This window comes from Podarcis muralis, chromosome 17 (assembly GCF_964188315.1).
Source record: "Podarcis muralis chromosome 17, rPodMur119.hap1.1, whole genome shotgun sequence".
In the NCBI taxonomy this organism is placed as follows: Eukaryota; Metazoa; Chordata; class Lepidosauria; order Squamata; family Lacertidae; genus Podarcis; species Podarcis muralis.
In genome coordinates, this window is record NC_135671.1 from 12,331,740 (window position 1) to 12,347,402 (window position 15,663).

Here is a 15,663-nt window from a genome sequence, read left to right on the forward strand (position 1 = left end):
AACCTACAAGGTTTGTTGGCTGCCATCCTTTTTCTGGCTGCTTAAAACATGTCAAGCTGTCAGATTGTTCCCATCATCCTGTCTCTACTCCAAACCTCTGTGGTGGAGTACTGGCAAGGCAGAATGGACTGTACCACTTCAAACTGCAGATAGGGAAAGTACAATATTTCAGATCTTCCTCACGTGCAAAATCCTCTGCGTATAGAAAGCTGGCCCAACAGAAAATTATCATTAAGCAACAACAGCATACCCTTGCTAACTTTCTGTGTGTCGTGTTGGGCGATAAAGCAGTCTCGAATGGCTTTGTTTTAGCAAGGAAAGACGTAATCCCCACCGCAGGTCTGTAGAACTTTCTGCCCCCATCACGTTTTAGTGAAGCTTTATGAATTCCAGAAGGTAACGCTGTTAGCACATTCTTCTGGAATTTGACTGCTAGCTCAGGGTTTTATTACAAATCCCATGATACACGGTTCTGGCAGCATTAGGGAGCCAGCATTCTGTGTAAAGGTCAGAGTTTCATTACACAGGAGCTAAGGTACAATTAGGGTTGCCGCTTTTGGCCGGGCAAAATACAAGACAGGTTGTGCGGGGAACTGGGGAGCTAAAAATTACTTTACCTGGTGCAGAAACAGCTTCAAAGCCGACTCGCCACACACCACCACCTTTGCAACAAAGGAGTTTGGGGGCAAGTGCCCTCACATTTTAGCTGCTACGCTGCGGTCAGTGATTTATTTTTCTTCCATTCTTTCTCTTCGGCCAGCTGCCCTTCCTCCTCGTTGCCTATGCAAACTCTCCACCAGACTGAATGGGACAGGCCTGTACAAAGTGCAAAGACCTTCTTTCTCTCTCTGAAATATACTCGGAGTCGAGAGTGGATTTCATGCTCTTTATTCAGCTCATAGTGGTGAGGAGGAATGGAAGTTCCCCCAGAATGCCTGCTTTATTTACACAATGGGCCTCACGTGATTGGCTAATTCCCGGATTCACCTGTAGGCCAGTCAGGCTGCGGAGTCACTTCCACCTGGAGCTGGATTGGGTGGCTCCTGTGGACCAATCAGACTGCTGCATTCGGGATCCTATTGTTCTAGGACCAATCAGACTGCTGCATTTTGGATCCTATTCAACTCAGTACATAACACTCTCTTTGATTCCCCCCCCCCACCTCTTCCCACCCCTCACGTTTTTCTAGGGACAGGAGGCAACCCCAGGCACAATGCACTCTACTGAAACATAGGGTTTGCTGAATGGGAGCATGCTGGAATCAACTCTTATCGCAGGACGAGTAAATATCTGGCTTTTCTCACTCCCAAAGCCTACCCAGCCTGGTCTTCTCCCAATGTTTGGTACTATGACTCCTATTAGTTCAGCCAGCATGGCAAATAGTTGGTGGTGCTGGAAGTTGTAGCCCCAGACCAACTGGAAGGCATCAGGTTCAAAAAGGCTAAATGTGCCAGTAAGTGACTGAATCCCACCTCTGAAATAGCCACAGTCCAGAAGTGTCCTATATTAAATACTACCTTAGGATCTAAGAGTTCATTTCCTTGACTTCCATCTTCGTTGCGCTTATGTAGCACATTTCGTAATGGATCAAAGCGTTGCACAGACGTTGCCTCACTCATCGTCACACCATCCTTGTAAAGTAGGCCTAATAACAACAATAGCAATAATTTTATGATTTATACCCTGCCCATCTGCCTGGGTTTCCCCAGCCACTCTGGGGGGCTTTCAGCACATATAAAAACATAATAAAAGTCCAAACATAAAAAACTTCCCGATACAGGGCTGCCTTCAGATGTCTTCTAAAAGTTGTGTAGTTGTCTCCTTGACACCTGATGGGAGGGCATTCCACAGGGAGGGTGCCATTGCCGGGAAGGCCCTCTGCCTGGTTCCCTGTAATTTCACACCTCGCAGTGAGGGAACTGCCAGAAGGCCCTTGGAGCAGGACCTCAGTATCTGAGCTGGACTATGGGGGTGGAGATGCTCCTTCAGGTATACTGGGCCGAGACCGTTTATATCTACATATAACAGGTAGAGAAGGCAGAGCTGGCAAGCCAATAATTTGTCTAAGGCCATCCAAAGCAGTCACAGCCGAGATACCCGCTATAAGACCCCCAGCTACATGCAGCAACCAGAAAGGAGCCATTTTCTTCTGAAATGGCACATTGCCGTTTCCTTTCAAAGAGCAGGAGCTCCAGAAACCAGAACAAAGAGCTGTGCTGAACAGACGGGAGTATCCTGTTGCACGGTGATATTGGAGATCGTTCTCTTGGGTATGAAGCTATAGGAACAGAAGCTGCGGTTGGATCTCAGCTACAACTGCGCTATACCCAGGAGCTAAGTAAGTTTATCTTGTTTTATTAAGATGGCTCAAAAAGTCATTCCCGCGGCACTGTGCAACAGTCACAGGGGTAGCTGCAGAACTGGGGTGCTTAGAGTTGGTGCAGATTTCCTTCAGTACGACTTATTGCTGAAGTCAAAGACAAAAGGGGTCAAAGGATGATAGTCTTAGAAATGGATCTCTTGTAAAGTGTTTTGGCCATAATTGCAGCCTTCAGTTCATGGATACTGAATGATGGATTTCTTTAACTGCATGGATGTCCCTAGCAAAAATATTTTTAAGGATGATGATGATGAAATATCTGGCTTTCTCTGTTACATGTGCTTTGGAAAGAAAGGCAAAAGACCGTATTTTTTGCTCTATAAGACTCACTTTTTCCCTCCTAAAAAGTAAGGGGAAATGTGTGTGCATCTTATGGAGCGAATGCAGGCTGCGCAGCTATCCCAGAAGCCAGAACAACAAGAGGGATTGCTGCTTTCACTGTGCAATGACCCCTCTTGCTCTTCTGGCTTCTGAGATTCAGAATTTTTCTTTTCTTGTTTTCCTCCTCCAAAAACTAGGTGTGTCTTGTGGTCTGGTGCGTTTTATAGAGTGAAAAATACGGTATTTTTTTGTGCAAATGAATATGGTTAAGCTAAGACATGATTTGCTCAAAAGCACACAACACACTAGCCTTGCTGAAGTTAAGTAGGTCTTCACCTGGTAGGTGCTTGAGCAGAAAACTAAACTGAGGGACTGCGAGTGTGCTCTTTACGCTTGGAAGACAGGCAGAAAATAAAACAGACATAATGAACAAACGAAACAGCGTAAGAAGTCCCATCGTATTACACGATCACATTTTCTCGGGAATCTGCGACTTCTCTATTGATTCTTCTCAAGTGTTCAGTCAGGAGAACAATGACTCCCCTGCTGTTTCAACAGATGCTGTCTGCAGTTCAAGATGGCCGTTACAGAAACATCATTTAAAATTTAAGATTCTGTCTCTGTATCCCAAGGGGGTGTTGAAGAGCTATTGCAACGCTGTACAGACAAAAGATTAAGATCTTTGTGTGCTTTTGCTAGAAAGGTCACAATGGTCAAGCTGCCAAAAATGGATTTCTTTTAGCCAGTTGCACGAGAGAGAGATTGGAGAGAAGGAACCTCTTTTATATTTGTGTCTGGAGATGTGCACAAAATGAGTTGTTGTTTTTAGATGGGATCTGGATGATTGTTTACCAGGTGGCAATTGTATCTGTCTCTTTTATTATAATTCTTACCTTTTATTATGACCGATGGTTAAAACCAATAAAGAAGGAATGACCAACCAACCGACAGTTCAGGGACTTAATCTTTGCCTGCAAGCATTTTTTTCCACTCTCACCTCCCAAGATCTAACTGGTTTTGGTGGCAGAGGCAGTAACGGGAGCAGGGGGAGCATAGATTGTTCTGTGCTAGACAAAGACTGGTGTCTTGATGGAACTGCAAATTTCCTCCTATCTGGTCATCAGGTGCCAAACGTATTGCTCTGCTTTCCTTTGGGCCAGTCATCAGCGAGGTCGAGGGGGGGTGGATCTTGTTGTCTGGGCAACCCAGGACCTCCATACACACTGCTTGCACCCCAGGGAGGTGTCTTCAGTGTTGCTAACACAGCGGTTTTACTTCACCCTCAGAGGCGCACTCCACTGTCTTTCGAGACAGATGGATGCCAATGACGTACAGTGGTACCTCGGGTTACAGATGCTTCAGGTTACAGACTCCACTAACCCAGAAATAGTACCTTGGGTTAAGAACTTTGCTTCAGGATGAGAACAGAAATCGTGTGGCAGCGTCACAGCAGCCGTGGGAGGCCCCATTAGCTAAAGTGGTACCTCAGGTTAAGAACAGTTTCAGGTTAAGAACGGACCTCCAGAACAAGTTAAGTTCTTAACCCGAGGTACCACTGTATCGGCAGCCTCGTGAACCACATGCTCCTCTGTAGTTTACCTCTCACAAAGCTACAATCCCCCCACCAATAACAAACCACATTTCCTAGGATTCTTTTGGGGAAATCCCCTCCATGAGTGTTTGAGGGAGGGTGTCAACACAAGAACAGGGTCTTTTCTGTGGTGGATCCCCATTTTTGGAATGCTATCTCCAGAGAGGCTCGCCTGGTCTCATCATTATATATCTTTACACGCCAGGCAATAACTTTCCTCTATAACCAGGCCTTTGGCCTTTAACTTTCTGCGTCCTTTTAGAAGTGGGTGGGATGCTTTTTAATGTACTTATACTTCCTCTTGGTTTTAACGTATCTATGCAGGGCTTATTGTCTATTTGTTTGGTTTTAGGTTGCTTTGGGTTTCCCTGAGCAAGATATAGCGATTGACAAACTAAATAAAAAAAATTAAAAATGTGCTTTATGTATACCTTAAACACTTGGGGTAGATGTGACTACTGACTTTGACTTCCTGTATGCAATTGCATAATAATATTAATAATAATAATAATAATAATAATGATGATGATGATGATGTACCAATCTGTAATTCATATGCCCCCCTTCCCCCTCTTTGTATTCTAGGGACATTCCCCACAGTTGTCCAAGGAACAATGCTAGATTCTTATTTTTTGAAGGAGCTAGAGGATGAACAGGTATCAACACCTGCCTTGCTTGTTTTATGTGCCTTACCTGGATCCTGATCCTGCCTCTGCACACTTCATACAGTTTGCAACGCTGATGTAACAATGGGAGTGGGGAGAGGGCAGGGGGCTGGGGTGTACAGAGGAAGGGAAGCAGGAGGCAGCCGTGATGGACAGCTTGCAAGAGAAGAACAGAGCCCATAGTGAGGCCAGTGGGCAGTGTGCCAGCATTTTGGTGAACCCGGATTCCTGGATGTATAAGAGTTGGGACATCTACCCTGCTCTGCATGCACTATGCACAAAGAGGTAATTTAACCCTGTAGACCTGTAGTTGAGCAGACCTTTCTCCATCACCATCACCCCATTTTCCAGGTACTGTTAAATGCCGTATTTTTCGCTCCATAACACGCACCTGACCATAAGACGCACCTAGTTTTTAGAGCAGGAAAACAAGAAAAAATATATTCTGAACCACAGCTTGGGAGGCTTTCCTTCTCCTCACTTTTTTCTCCCCCTCCCCAAGCAGCGCAGTCCCCCTTTCCAGCCTCCTCCTCTCCATCCCTTTCACCCAAACTCCTCAGGTGACGCCTGCAATTTCTCCCCTTCGCTGCTACCTCTCCTTTGCCCTCTACCATGACTCTCCACTCACGGTGACCTACCCCCTCTCCCTTCACCCAGCTTCTTGGTCCCCCTCCTCTCTGTCCTCTTCCTCTCCTCTCTTGGCAAACAACCTGCCGGCTGCTCCCAAACCTTCCCGGGGCTTCAGGGGAAAGGGGAGGCTGCTGGCAACCCGGGAGGGCGGGGTAACGGCGCGCGCCACATTCGGGCGATTTGGCTCCAGGGACCACACATTCGTTCCATAAGACACACAGACATTTCCCCTTACTTTTTAAGAGGAAAAATGTGTGTCTTATGGAGCGAAAAATACGGTAGATGTATACTCAGAACTAAGCCCCGTAGATTTCAACACGGTTCATTCTCAAATAATGGGGTGCTTCCCTGGGAAGAGGGATTGGCTGTTAAACCACTCTAAGAAATGTAGCTCTGGAAAAGGTGCGGTTGGGTGCATAACCTCCAACATTTCTCTGATGAAAATCAGGATGTCCTATCCCATAATAATAATAATAATAATAATAATAATAATAATAACAACAATAATAATTGTACCATTTATACCCTGCCTATCTGACTGGGTTGCCCCAGCCACTCTGGGCAGCTTCCAACATATTTATAAAAGCATCATAAAGCATTAAACCTTCCCTATACAGGGCTACCTTCAGATGGCTGGGGTCGCCACATAACTCCATACCGTCCAACATTTCTCTGACGGAAATAGGGATCTCCTAGGGAAAATCGGCATTCTGAGATCAAATCAGAAACTGGGATGGCTTCTGTGAATCTGGGACGGTCCCTGGAAAATATTAACACTTGGAGAGTATGGAAATTTAGCTGTTTTACTCTGTGCACATGTGTATTTGTATAAATGCACACAGTGACATAGTTTTTAGACTTCAGAATTCACTAAGGGCCCCATTTAATTGAGCATTCACCCTGATTTGCTTGCACCAAGCTTACATTGGAGGTTAGGTTATATTTGCTCTCAATTGAGCTTTCGTCCTGATTTGTGTGCAGGGCAGTTACACAACAACATTTATCTGCATTCATTCTGATTTGCTTGCCGGTTGTTTATCCATCTCTCCAACCATTCCTCCATCCCAGTCTTTTCATGACATTTCCTCCCCCTGTGCCCTGTTACTTTCTAAACCACAAAAAGTTAAAGTTTTTGTGTGTTTTTTTAAAAAAGGTAGATTTATTATACTAGGCGCAGCGGTTCTCAACCTGTGGGTCCCCAGATGTTGTTGGACTACAACTCCCATCATCCCTGAGCTCTGGCCTTGCTAGCTAGGGGTGATGGGAGTTGTAGTTCAACAACACCTGGGGACCCACAGGTTGAGAAAGGCTGTAAACTGCTTGAATCCCTCTTGCAAAACAGTGACAGTACAGAGGCTCCTTTTAAGGTTCTATAGGAACTCCCCTCCCCACTCCTGAGATGGAACTGTGTATTACTTTAGGAATTGGGGCACCCTCCTGCTCACTTTAAGGGACGCGGGTGGCACTGTGGGTAAAACCTCAGCGCCTAGGACTTGCTGATCGCATGGTTGGCGGTTCGAATCCCCGCGGCGAGGTGAGCTCCCGTCGTTCGGTCCCAGCTCCTGCCCACCTAGCAGTTCGAAAGCACCCTTAAGTGCAAGTAGATAAATAGGTACCGCTGCGACGGGAAGGTAAACGGCGTTTCCGTGTGCAGCACTGGTGCCGGCTTGCCAGAGCAGCTTCATCACGCTGGCCACGTGACCTGGAAGTGTCTCTGGACAGCGCTGGCCCCCGGCCTCTTAAGCGAGATGGGCACGCAACCCTAGAGTCGGACACGACTGGCCCGTACGGGCAGGGGTACCTTTACCTTTACCTGCTCACTTTGCTGTGGGTGGGTGCGCTCTGGACTTCTGCCCCCCAAATCCTGCCCCGACACTTCCCATTTAGGTCACACCAGCTTGTTCCTGGGGTTCTTGCAACCCAAAGCACACACAGCAGCTTGTCTCTTCCCCGCCACAGCAATTACAGTCACTACCACATGTTTCCACTGGGTGGCTCTCCAAACTGAGAATGCTTTTGCTTTGCTTTGCTCTGGCTCCCAGATGGGTTGCTTGGCTGGCTAGCAGGCCTGAGCGCCATCTGGTTTTCAACATTGTGATATATATCACCAGCTAAACATTGTTATTTATCACTGCGTCTGAAATAAGGATGGAGCTATGTAGAGGCACTGGCTGGCTAGCAGGCCTGTCTGGTTTTCAGCATTGTGATATGTATATCACCAGCTAAACATTAAAAAAAAATTAAAAATTGTCCTGTAGCACCTTAGAGACCAACTAAGGTATCTGAGAAGGGACACGGGTGGCGCTGTGGGTTAAACCACAGAGCCTCTTGGGCTTGCTGATCAGAAGGTTGGTGGATCAAATCCCTGCGATCCCTCCCATTGCTCGGTCCCTGCTCCTGCCAACCTAGCAGTTCGAAAGCACATCAAAGTGCAAGTAGATAAATAGGTACCACTCCGGCAGGAAGGTAAATGGTGTTTCTGTGTGCTGGTCTGGTTCACCAGAAAGCAGCTTAGTCATGCTGGCCACATGACCCGGAAGCTGTACGCCGGCTCCCTCGGCCAGTAAAGCGAGATGAGCGCTGCAACCCCAGAGTCGTCCGCGACTGGACCTAACCATCAGGGGCCCCTTTACCTTTAAGATATCTGAAGAAGTGTGCATGCACACAAAACTTATACCCAGAACAAACTTAGTTGGTCTCTAAGGTGCTACTGGGCAATTTTTTAATTTATTTCGACTGCGTCAGACCAACACGGCTACCTACCTCCAGCTAAACATTGTGATTTATCATGGCGTCTGAAATAAGGATGGTGCTATGTAGAGGCACCGGCCGGCTTCACAGTTTCCCCCACATTGTGATTTTTGCCTAGCACACACACACACACACACACACACACATGTCACGATTTGTGATATATTGCCAGGTCACAAAAATTATGAACCCAGTATCATGAAATAAACTTCAAACTGGTTTGGGATGATACATCGCCCAGCCCTAACAGACATCACAATTTGCGATATTTTGCCAGGTCATAAATTAGGAAACCGATACCACGACGTGGACTTCAAACCCAATTTGGCCGATATATCGATATATTCACCCAGCCCTACTGGCTAGACAGAGCCGTGTAGTCTCATGTTCCCATGCCATCTCTACTGTATTGCTAGCAAGCAGATGGAGAATGGATTGTTTGCTTTGGCCTCAAGAGGGCTTTGGAGAAGGCTGAGATGAATTCGAGGAGGAAAAGTCCATCAATGGCTAATAGACAAAGCAGCCCCAAATGCAGCCTCCATGTGCAGATACAGCATACCCTTAATTAGCATTCATACTGGGGACTAATGGCAACAAAAGGTACCTATCCTGCACATACAGGCTTTGCAGAGGCATCTTTCTAGCCACTATTAGAAGCAAGGGGACACGGGTGGCGCTGTGGGTAAAAGCCTCAGCGCCTAGGGCTTGCCGATCGAAAGGTCGGCGGTTCGAATCCCCGCGGCGGGGTGCGCTCCCGTTGCTCGGTCCCAGCGCCTGCCAACCTAGCAGTTCGAAAGCACCCCCGGGTGCAAGTAGATAAATAGGGACCGCTTACTGGCGGGAAGGTAAAGCTCGCCAGATGCAGCTTTGTCACGCTGGCCATGTGACCCGGAAGTGTCTCTGGACAGCGCTGGCCCCCGGCCTCTAGAGTGAGATGGGCGCACAACCCTAGAGTCTGGCAAGACTGGCCCGTACGGGCAGGGGTACCTTTACCTTTTATTAGAAGCAAGACTAGGTGGACTCTTGTTCAGATCTTGAAATGTGATTCTTACATTCTTAAGCAAGAGTTCACATGCAGGATCATATTAGCTGTGCCAGAATATGCCCTGTTGCTTTGTAAGTTTAAATGCTAGCGTATAGGAGGTGTAGCATTCCTCTTCAGCCTGAGCCTAATTTAAGGGACCACTTGTTGCATCCGAACAAAGTGGAACGTCTAACGGACAAAAGCTTTGGCCACAAAATCTGTTTCGCTAGCCTAAAAGGTGCCATCCGACTCATTGCTGTCTGTTCCTTTTCTGTTTGTTAGTTAGAACAAGTTCTCAGATTTAACAACAAATGGAAACTTTCCGGAATTCAGAAGATCCACTACAACTCTCTAGAAAAGATCGTGGGAGGATATGGTACTATCCCCGGCAAGCTGATTTGGCCAAACAGCCTGACAACAACTCCCGAAGGTGACTTGGCCGTGAAAGACAGTGGAACTGGGCAGATCCAGATCTTTAGTGCAGATGGTCAGGTTAAGCAAAGGTTCCCTTATGGATTCGAACCAATTAAAGGGCTGGGGGACATTACCTGCATGAAAAATGGCGTGCTTCTCGTTACCAACGGGACCAGAATCATCCAGCTTTTCAGCAAAGATGGGGAGCTGATCCACGAGCTGAAGTCTCCGAAAATCACCTGGCCTAATTCATATGGGATAACCGTCATGAAAGCGAACAAAATTGCAGTGACAGACTGGAGTGACGGAGGGAAAATTAACATCATTGGAGTGGACTGGAGAATGAACGCCGTTCTGAAGACAAGTTCCATAGAAGGGTTTCATAGGCCGGTGCGGGTGGTGGCCAATAAGGTACAGTATGAGACCCCAGAAGGGCCAGATGTCTGCTTATTGGTTGGTAGCACAGAATGCTTCAAGCCTCTAGCCAGTGAAGTGGGCAGCAACTAGAGAAATGGGAACATTTGGGCCTTTGGAAAGGAATGCAGCAGGAGGACATCCTTCTGTTTACTCCTCCTGGCACCCTTGTAAAGGACTGTTTGAGCATCCCAGCTGCTCAGGGTTCCACGCAACCTTACCTGTAGCACCTGGTTGAGTGTCAGAGGGCTGGATGGATCTTTGCACTGATTGGGCCAGCAAGGCAACTGAGAGAGAAAAGGAATACAGAGCTGTGGTTTGTGAAAGATGCAGGCAGAAACCAGAACGTATCTCAACAAGATGTACGTTGCCAAGCTTTGGCTTGGATTGATGCCTTTTGATTGGCTCAAAGTTAATCAAATTGGTAGACCGCTTCACACTGGAGCACTGTACACGTTAAAAAACCCCCACAGAAACACAATATCTAAGAACAATAAAGTCGATTCAACCAACTCTAAAACAACAACATATGCACCCTAAAAACAATGGCACCATTTCATCAGATATAAATTTGACTGGCCTCAGGAAAGGCCTTTGGTTGGGGGATTCCCCCCCCCCCACATATTATCCATATTGAGTGCCCATGAGCCCAAGTGGGGAATATGTTTCACTTGATGCACAGATAGCTCAGTTGTTTAGAGCAGGGGTCAGCAAACTTTTTCAGCAGGGGGCCGCCGGTCCACTGTCCCTCAGATCTTGTGGGGGGCCAGACTATTTTTGGGAGGAGGGGAATGAACGAATACCTAAGCCCCACAAATAACCCAGAGATGCATTTTAAATAAGAGCGCACATTCTACTTATGTAAAAACACGCTGATTCCCAGACCGTCCATGGGCCAGATTTAGAAGGCGATTGGGCCGGATCTGACTCCCCGGCCTTAGTTTGCCTATCCATGGGTTAGAGCGTGGTGCCAATAATGACAAGGTTGCAGGTTCGATCCCCGTATGGGACAGCTGCATATTCCTGCACTGAAAGGGAGTTGGGCTTGATGATCCTCAAGGTCCCTTCCAACTCTACTGTTCTATGATTCTATGTGCACATAGTCCTTCTGACCCACAGGCAGAAATGTGCATGTACGGACATGGCTGGTGTTGATGTGGATCCTAATGGATGGGTTGGATGCAATATGGATGGCATTCACAACTGCCCCTGGATGGACCTACTCAGGGACGCAGACTTATAAAAAATATTGGGGGGGCCCGGGAAAGCTCATGAATAATAAATAAGCTCATGAATATGCAAATAAAGTGGCGCCGCCTCCTCGTGAGCGAATAGGGGAGAGCGTGCTGCGCCTATTAATCAGCTCCAAAGGAAATTGGGTGGAGCTTTTGCTCGGGAGGGAGGGCAGGAGGCATGCAGCCCGCCCCTCCCTGTGCATTTTGGGCTGGGAGAGGGGCGGCGATGGCGCTCTGCTGGAGGGGCGCCGGAGATTATTGGGGGGGCAGAGCCCCCCCAAACGAATTTTTGAGGGGGCTCGGGCCCCCTCAAGCCCCATTGGGTCGGCGCCTATGGCTACTGTAGATGGGGCCAAGATTTTCAAGCAGCCCCAGCTGCTTTCTCGCCCTGTCAGTTGGCTACGTCTTTCTTTCTTTGCACTCTATTTTCCCTATTTAATCTCATTTGTATAGGCCCATTGAAGTAGGTGGACATTTGCTCTCTGAATCACCCAATTAAAGGTTTCAATCCAATACGCATCCCGGTGAAGTATGTGCTGGTTTCTGCCTAAACCTTTGACAAATAGCAAACTTGGTTCTCAGTGTGTGGTATAGTGTCAGAAGAGCACTGGACTCAGGTTTGGTGTTCAAATCTCTGCAGAACCACAGAAACCACAGGGTGTCAGACTTGGATCATGTGGAGTTGAGAATGAAGAAGAAGGAGGAGAGCAAATAAGAAGTCCCTTAGTTCTTCAGGTCAGAGAGTATCACCTGACCTAGTCTTTCACCTGGTCTGTTGGGATAAGGAATTCATTTGTCTGTTCTTTGTGCAGTTCCATCTTTTGGCCAAGCCTGAATTTGATCGCACAGATTGAATCCTTGCCTGACGGCCCTCAGGTCGCAACTTCAGGACTTGTTCTGTGCTCAGAGCCTCATCCCTAGTGACCTTGGGCCAGTTACTAATTCTCACAAGAACCTACTTTGCAAGGCTGTTGTGGGACTATTTCCCTAAATTATTTTGGAAGGTGGGAGGGATAGTTGGGTGAGAAATAAAGGCACTGTTTCTTGAGTTACAAAGTGGCTTTTCTAAGACCTGTGTGAAATACTGTTAATATTGTTCTCTCTTCTACCCCCTTCGCTCCACAACTTTGCCCCCACAGAACGACGAAATCTTAGTTACAGAAGGGCAGCTTTTCGGAAGGTACCAGGGCTGCTGCATCAAAGTTCTTGACAAGGGAAATAAGGTGAAAAGGACTATAGGCCCACGGTACGGGCGTGTTAATACCTTCGAAAACCCTTCTGGCATCTGTGAGGATGGGCACGGAAACATCTTCGTATCCGACGAAGGAGAAAACTGCATTGTGATGTTTAATCCCGACTCCTCCCTCAGTACTGTATTGGTGAACGAGGGCCTGCTAGGACCAAGCGGACTCTCCATGCTGGACCATGGGATGATAGCTGTCACCGACTGCTACAACCACTGTGTTAAAATCTATCGGTACAAATGAGCAAGTCGCCGCCTTCGATGAGCAAGGGAACTCACTGGAATAAACACAGCTGACTCTCTGCCTTCCCAGCCTTGCTTCCAGCTTCTAGCTAACATAACTCAACTATCCACTCTGGTCTTTGCTTTTCTAACTACCAGCTAGCTAAGAGAGGGAGGGGGCCCACCCGTTTGTTATCTGGCACAAAGCCACTTCCTTTGTTACTTTAATGGCCCATACTTAGGCTATTGCCTCATCAGGATGCTACGCTGGCTAGTCCAGAAATCTGAATTCTTACTTGCTGGATCCAGGAATTAGAAGAGTCTTGGCATGCAGCCTAACCACCCACCCCAAACCATAACATCCCTAAAGCCTGTGATATATTACATTGGTACCTCGGGTTAAGAACTTAATTCGTTTTAGGGGTCCGTTCTTAACCTGAAACTGTTCTTAATCTGAAGTACCACTTTAGCTAATGGGGCCTCCCGCTGCTGCCACACGATTTCTGTTCTCACCCTGAAGCAAAGTTCTTAACCCGAGGTACTATTTCTGGGTTCACGGAGTCTGTAACCTGAAGTGTCTGTAACCTGAAGCGTCTGTAACCCGAAGTACCACTGTACTTATGTATACAGTCTGCAATGTTTGGCCCAAACCGATGTGTGGCAAATATACCCACTCCTGCAGCCATTTTGGATGGTCCCAGGGACCAAAATCTGTAGCTGATTTTCCATCCCAATGCAGCACATCTATGCTTGCTGACACGGGAAGAAAAGGCGTGTTTCTGTTTCTGTAATGGCCTTCGGAGGCAGGCTGGATGGGCACACCCCATTTGCTATTTTGCAGCAATGTGCTTATGTCTCCTGTTCTAAAAAGCCTCATGGCCACCTTTATAGAGTAGTTAAAACAAATTACGTTCACATACATGGTCAGCCTGCAGTTAGAAAGCTGAGCATGGGCGAGGGAGAGAAAGAAATCAAAGGAACAAGTACATGCCTGCCCCATTCCTAAAAAACCTCTTGCTAAGAAGCTGTCGGACAGCGGAGCAGATGAGAGGTGGTGGACCCTCCTTCCTTGGAGACTTATAAGCAGAGGCTGGATGATCAACTGCCATGTATAAAATCATAATTGTAGAGTTGGAAGAGATCCCTTGGGGTCATCTAGTCCAGCTCATTGCAATGCAGGAATCTCTTGCCCAATGTGGGGCTCAAACACACAACCCTGAGTCTCATGCTCTACCAACTGTACTATACTTGCACCCAGTGCTGCTCCTTTTTTTTTCAGCTGGAGCTCACTAGAACCCCATTCCGGCACCTCGGGTGGGTGCCATTGTCATTTGAAGAGAACAAGGGAGAGGTTCCTGGTGAGCTCCAGCATCTCTTTTTCTAGAAAAATATCCCTGCTTGCAACTAAGATCTAGGTGAGATTCCTGCATTGCCTCCATAGCCTTTTCTTCTCCCGAAGGTGTCCTGCAAGTAATAATAATAATAATAATTTATTATTTATACCCCAGCCACTCTGGGCGGCTTCCAAAAAAAATATTAAAATACTGTACTACATCAAACATTAAAAGCTTCCCTAAACAGGGTTGCCTTCAGATGTCTTCTAAAAGTCTGGTAGTTGTTGTTCTCTTTGACATCTGATGGGAGGGTGTTCCACAGGGTGGGTGCCACTACCGAGAAGGCCCTCTGCCTGGTTCCCTGTAACTTGGCTTCTCGCAGTGAGGGAGAAGGCCCTCGGTGCTGGACCTCAGTGTCCGGGTAGAACGATGGGGGTGGAGACGCTCCTTCAGGTATACAGGACCGAGGCCGTTTAGGGCTTTAAAGGTCAGCACCAACACTTTGAATTGTGCTCAGAAATGTACTGGAGCCAATGTAGGTCTTTCATCAAGACTGGTGTTATATGGTCTCGGCGGCCTCTCCCAGTCACCAGTCTAATTGCCGCATTCTGGATTAGTTGTAGTTTCTGGGTCACCTTCAAAGGTAGCCCTTCAAAGGTAGCAAGGCAGCAGAGGTTCAGGATCAGAGTTTTCCTTCTCTTAAATGGGCTACCTTCCCAGGTGGACAAGCCCCATCTGCCCCTCACTTCCCTCTACAGCACGTGACGACCACCTTCTTGACCGCTGGACCCACTATGGCTCTGGTCCACTCAATCTGACGGAGCCTGTCTTCACATGCAGGAGATGTCCCTAACTCACCAAGGATTTGACACCCATCTGCTACCCTCACCTGGTTTAGCCATTTCTTGGGATGTGGCCACGGTCCATGCTGACAGCATCTAGGAGCCACTGTTGAGTGCAGGGGGGTGGGGGACCAAAGGTGTACAAACTACCTTTTTGGCACCACAGAAGTGGGGTGCGAACTCTTGAATAAAATATTGGGGGACCCAGGTAAGACACACACCCCACACACAAAATCAAAGGCAATATGTGGTGCACGCACGCCATTTGAATCCACAGGATCCTGTTCATTTGAAACGAAAATGTCAACATAGTCCGGATGAGATCAATCTTTCTGCCTCTTCGCAAGGCGGGGGAAGAGCTTGTGAGCCGACAAACAGGTTTATTCATTTATTATCACCCTCACCCAATATTTCCAGAATGACCATAAGGCATTTAATTAAAAAACAAAAAACGGCACGCAATTATCATCTGCTTGGCTACAACAGCTGAGTTCATTGCTTCTGGTTTGCAAAGCGTTCTAACTACCAAAGTGGAACCCCCAAACATTTATGGACGATTGCAGTCGACCTTCCCGGTTTGGTGATCTTCCTGCAGCT

General features: G+C 47.4%; 1 protein-coding gene across 2 annotated transcripts; it reads left to right on the forward strand.

Annotated features, from left to right (window-relative positions):
* The first annotated feature begins 1,897 nt into the window (after positions 1–1,897).
* Positions 1,898–14,746, forward strand: LOC114587890 (E3 ubiquitin-protein ligase TRIM32-like). 2 transcript variants are annotated; one of them, XM_028712749.2, is made up of 4 exons: positions 1,898–2,338; positions 4,878–5,242; positions 9,645–10,187; positions 12,565–14,746. In XM_028712749.2, exons 2-4 carry the CDS (start codon positions 5,231–5,233, stop codon positions 12,910–12,912), a joined length of 903 nt encoding a protein of 300 aa, XP_028568582.1. In that variant the 5' UTR covers positions 1,898–2,338; positions 4,878–5,230; the 3' UTR covers positions 12,913–14,746. The 2 variants fall into 2 exon arrangements, with proteins under 2 accessions (XP_028568582.1, XP_077777214.1); XM_077921088.1 differs by having other exon boundaries at positions 4,878–4,948.
* Positions 14,747–15,663: the final 917 nt, after the last annotated feature.

What these genes read in the sequence shown, in the direction of transcription:
- LOC114587890 (XM_077921088.1), top strand. Translation starts at nt 4,907, where the DNA reads ATGCTAGATTCTTATTTTTTGAAGGAGCTAGAGGATGAACAG. An exon ending in AGGAGCTAGAGGATGAACAG is followed by an intron (nt 4,949 to 9,644) that starts GTATCAACACCT and finishes TCTGTTTGTTAG; the next exon opens with TTAGAACAAGTTCTCAGATT. An exon ending in TGCGGGTGGTGGCCAATAAG is followed by an intron (nt 10,188 to 12,564) that starts GTACAGTATGAG and finishes TTGCCCCCACAG; the next exon opens with AACGACGAAATCTTAGTTAC.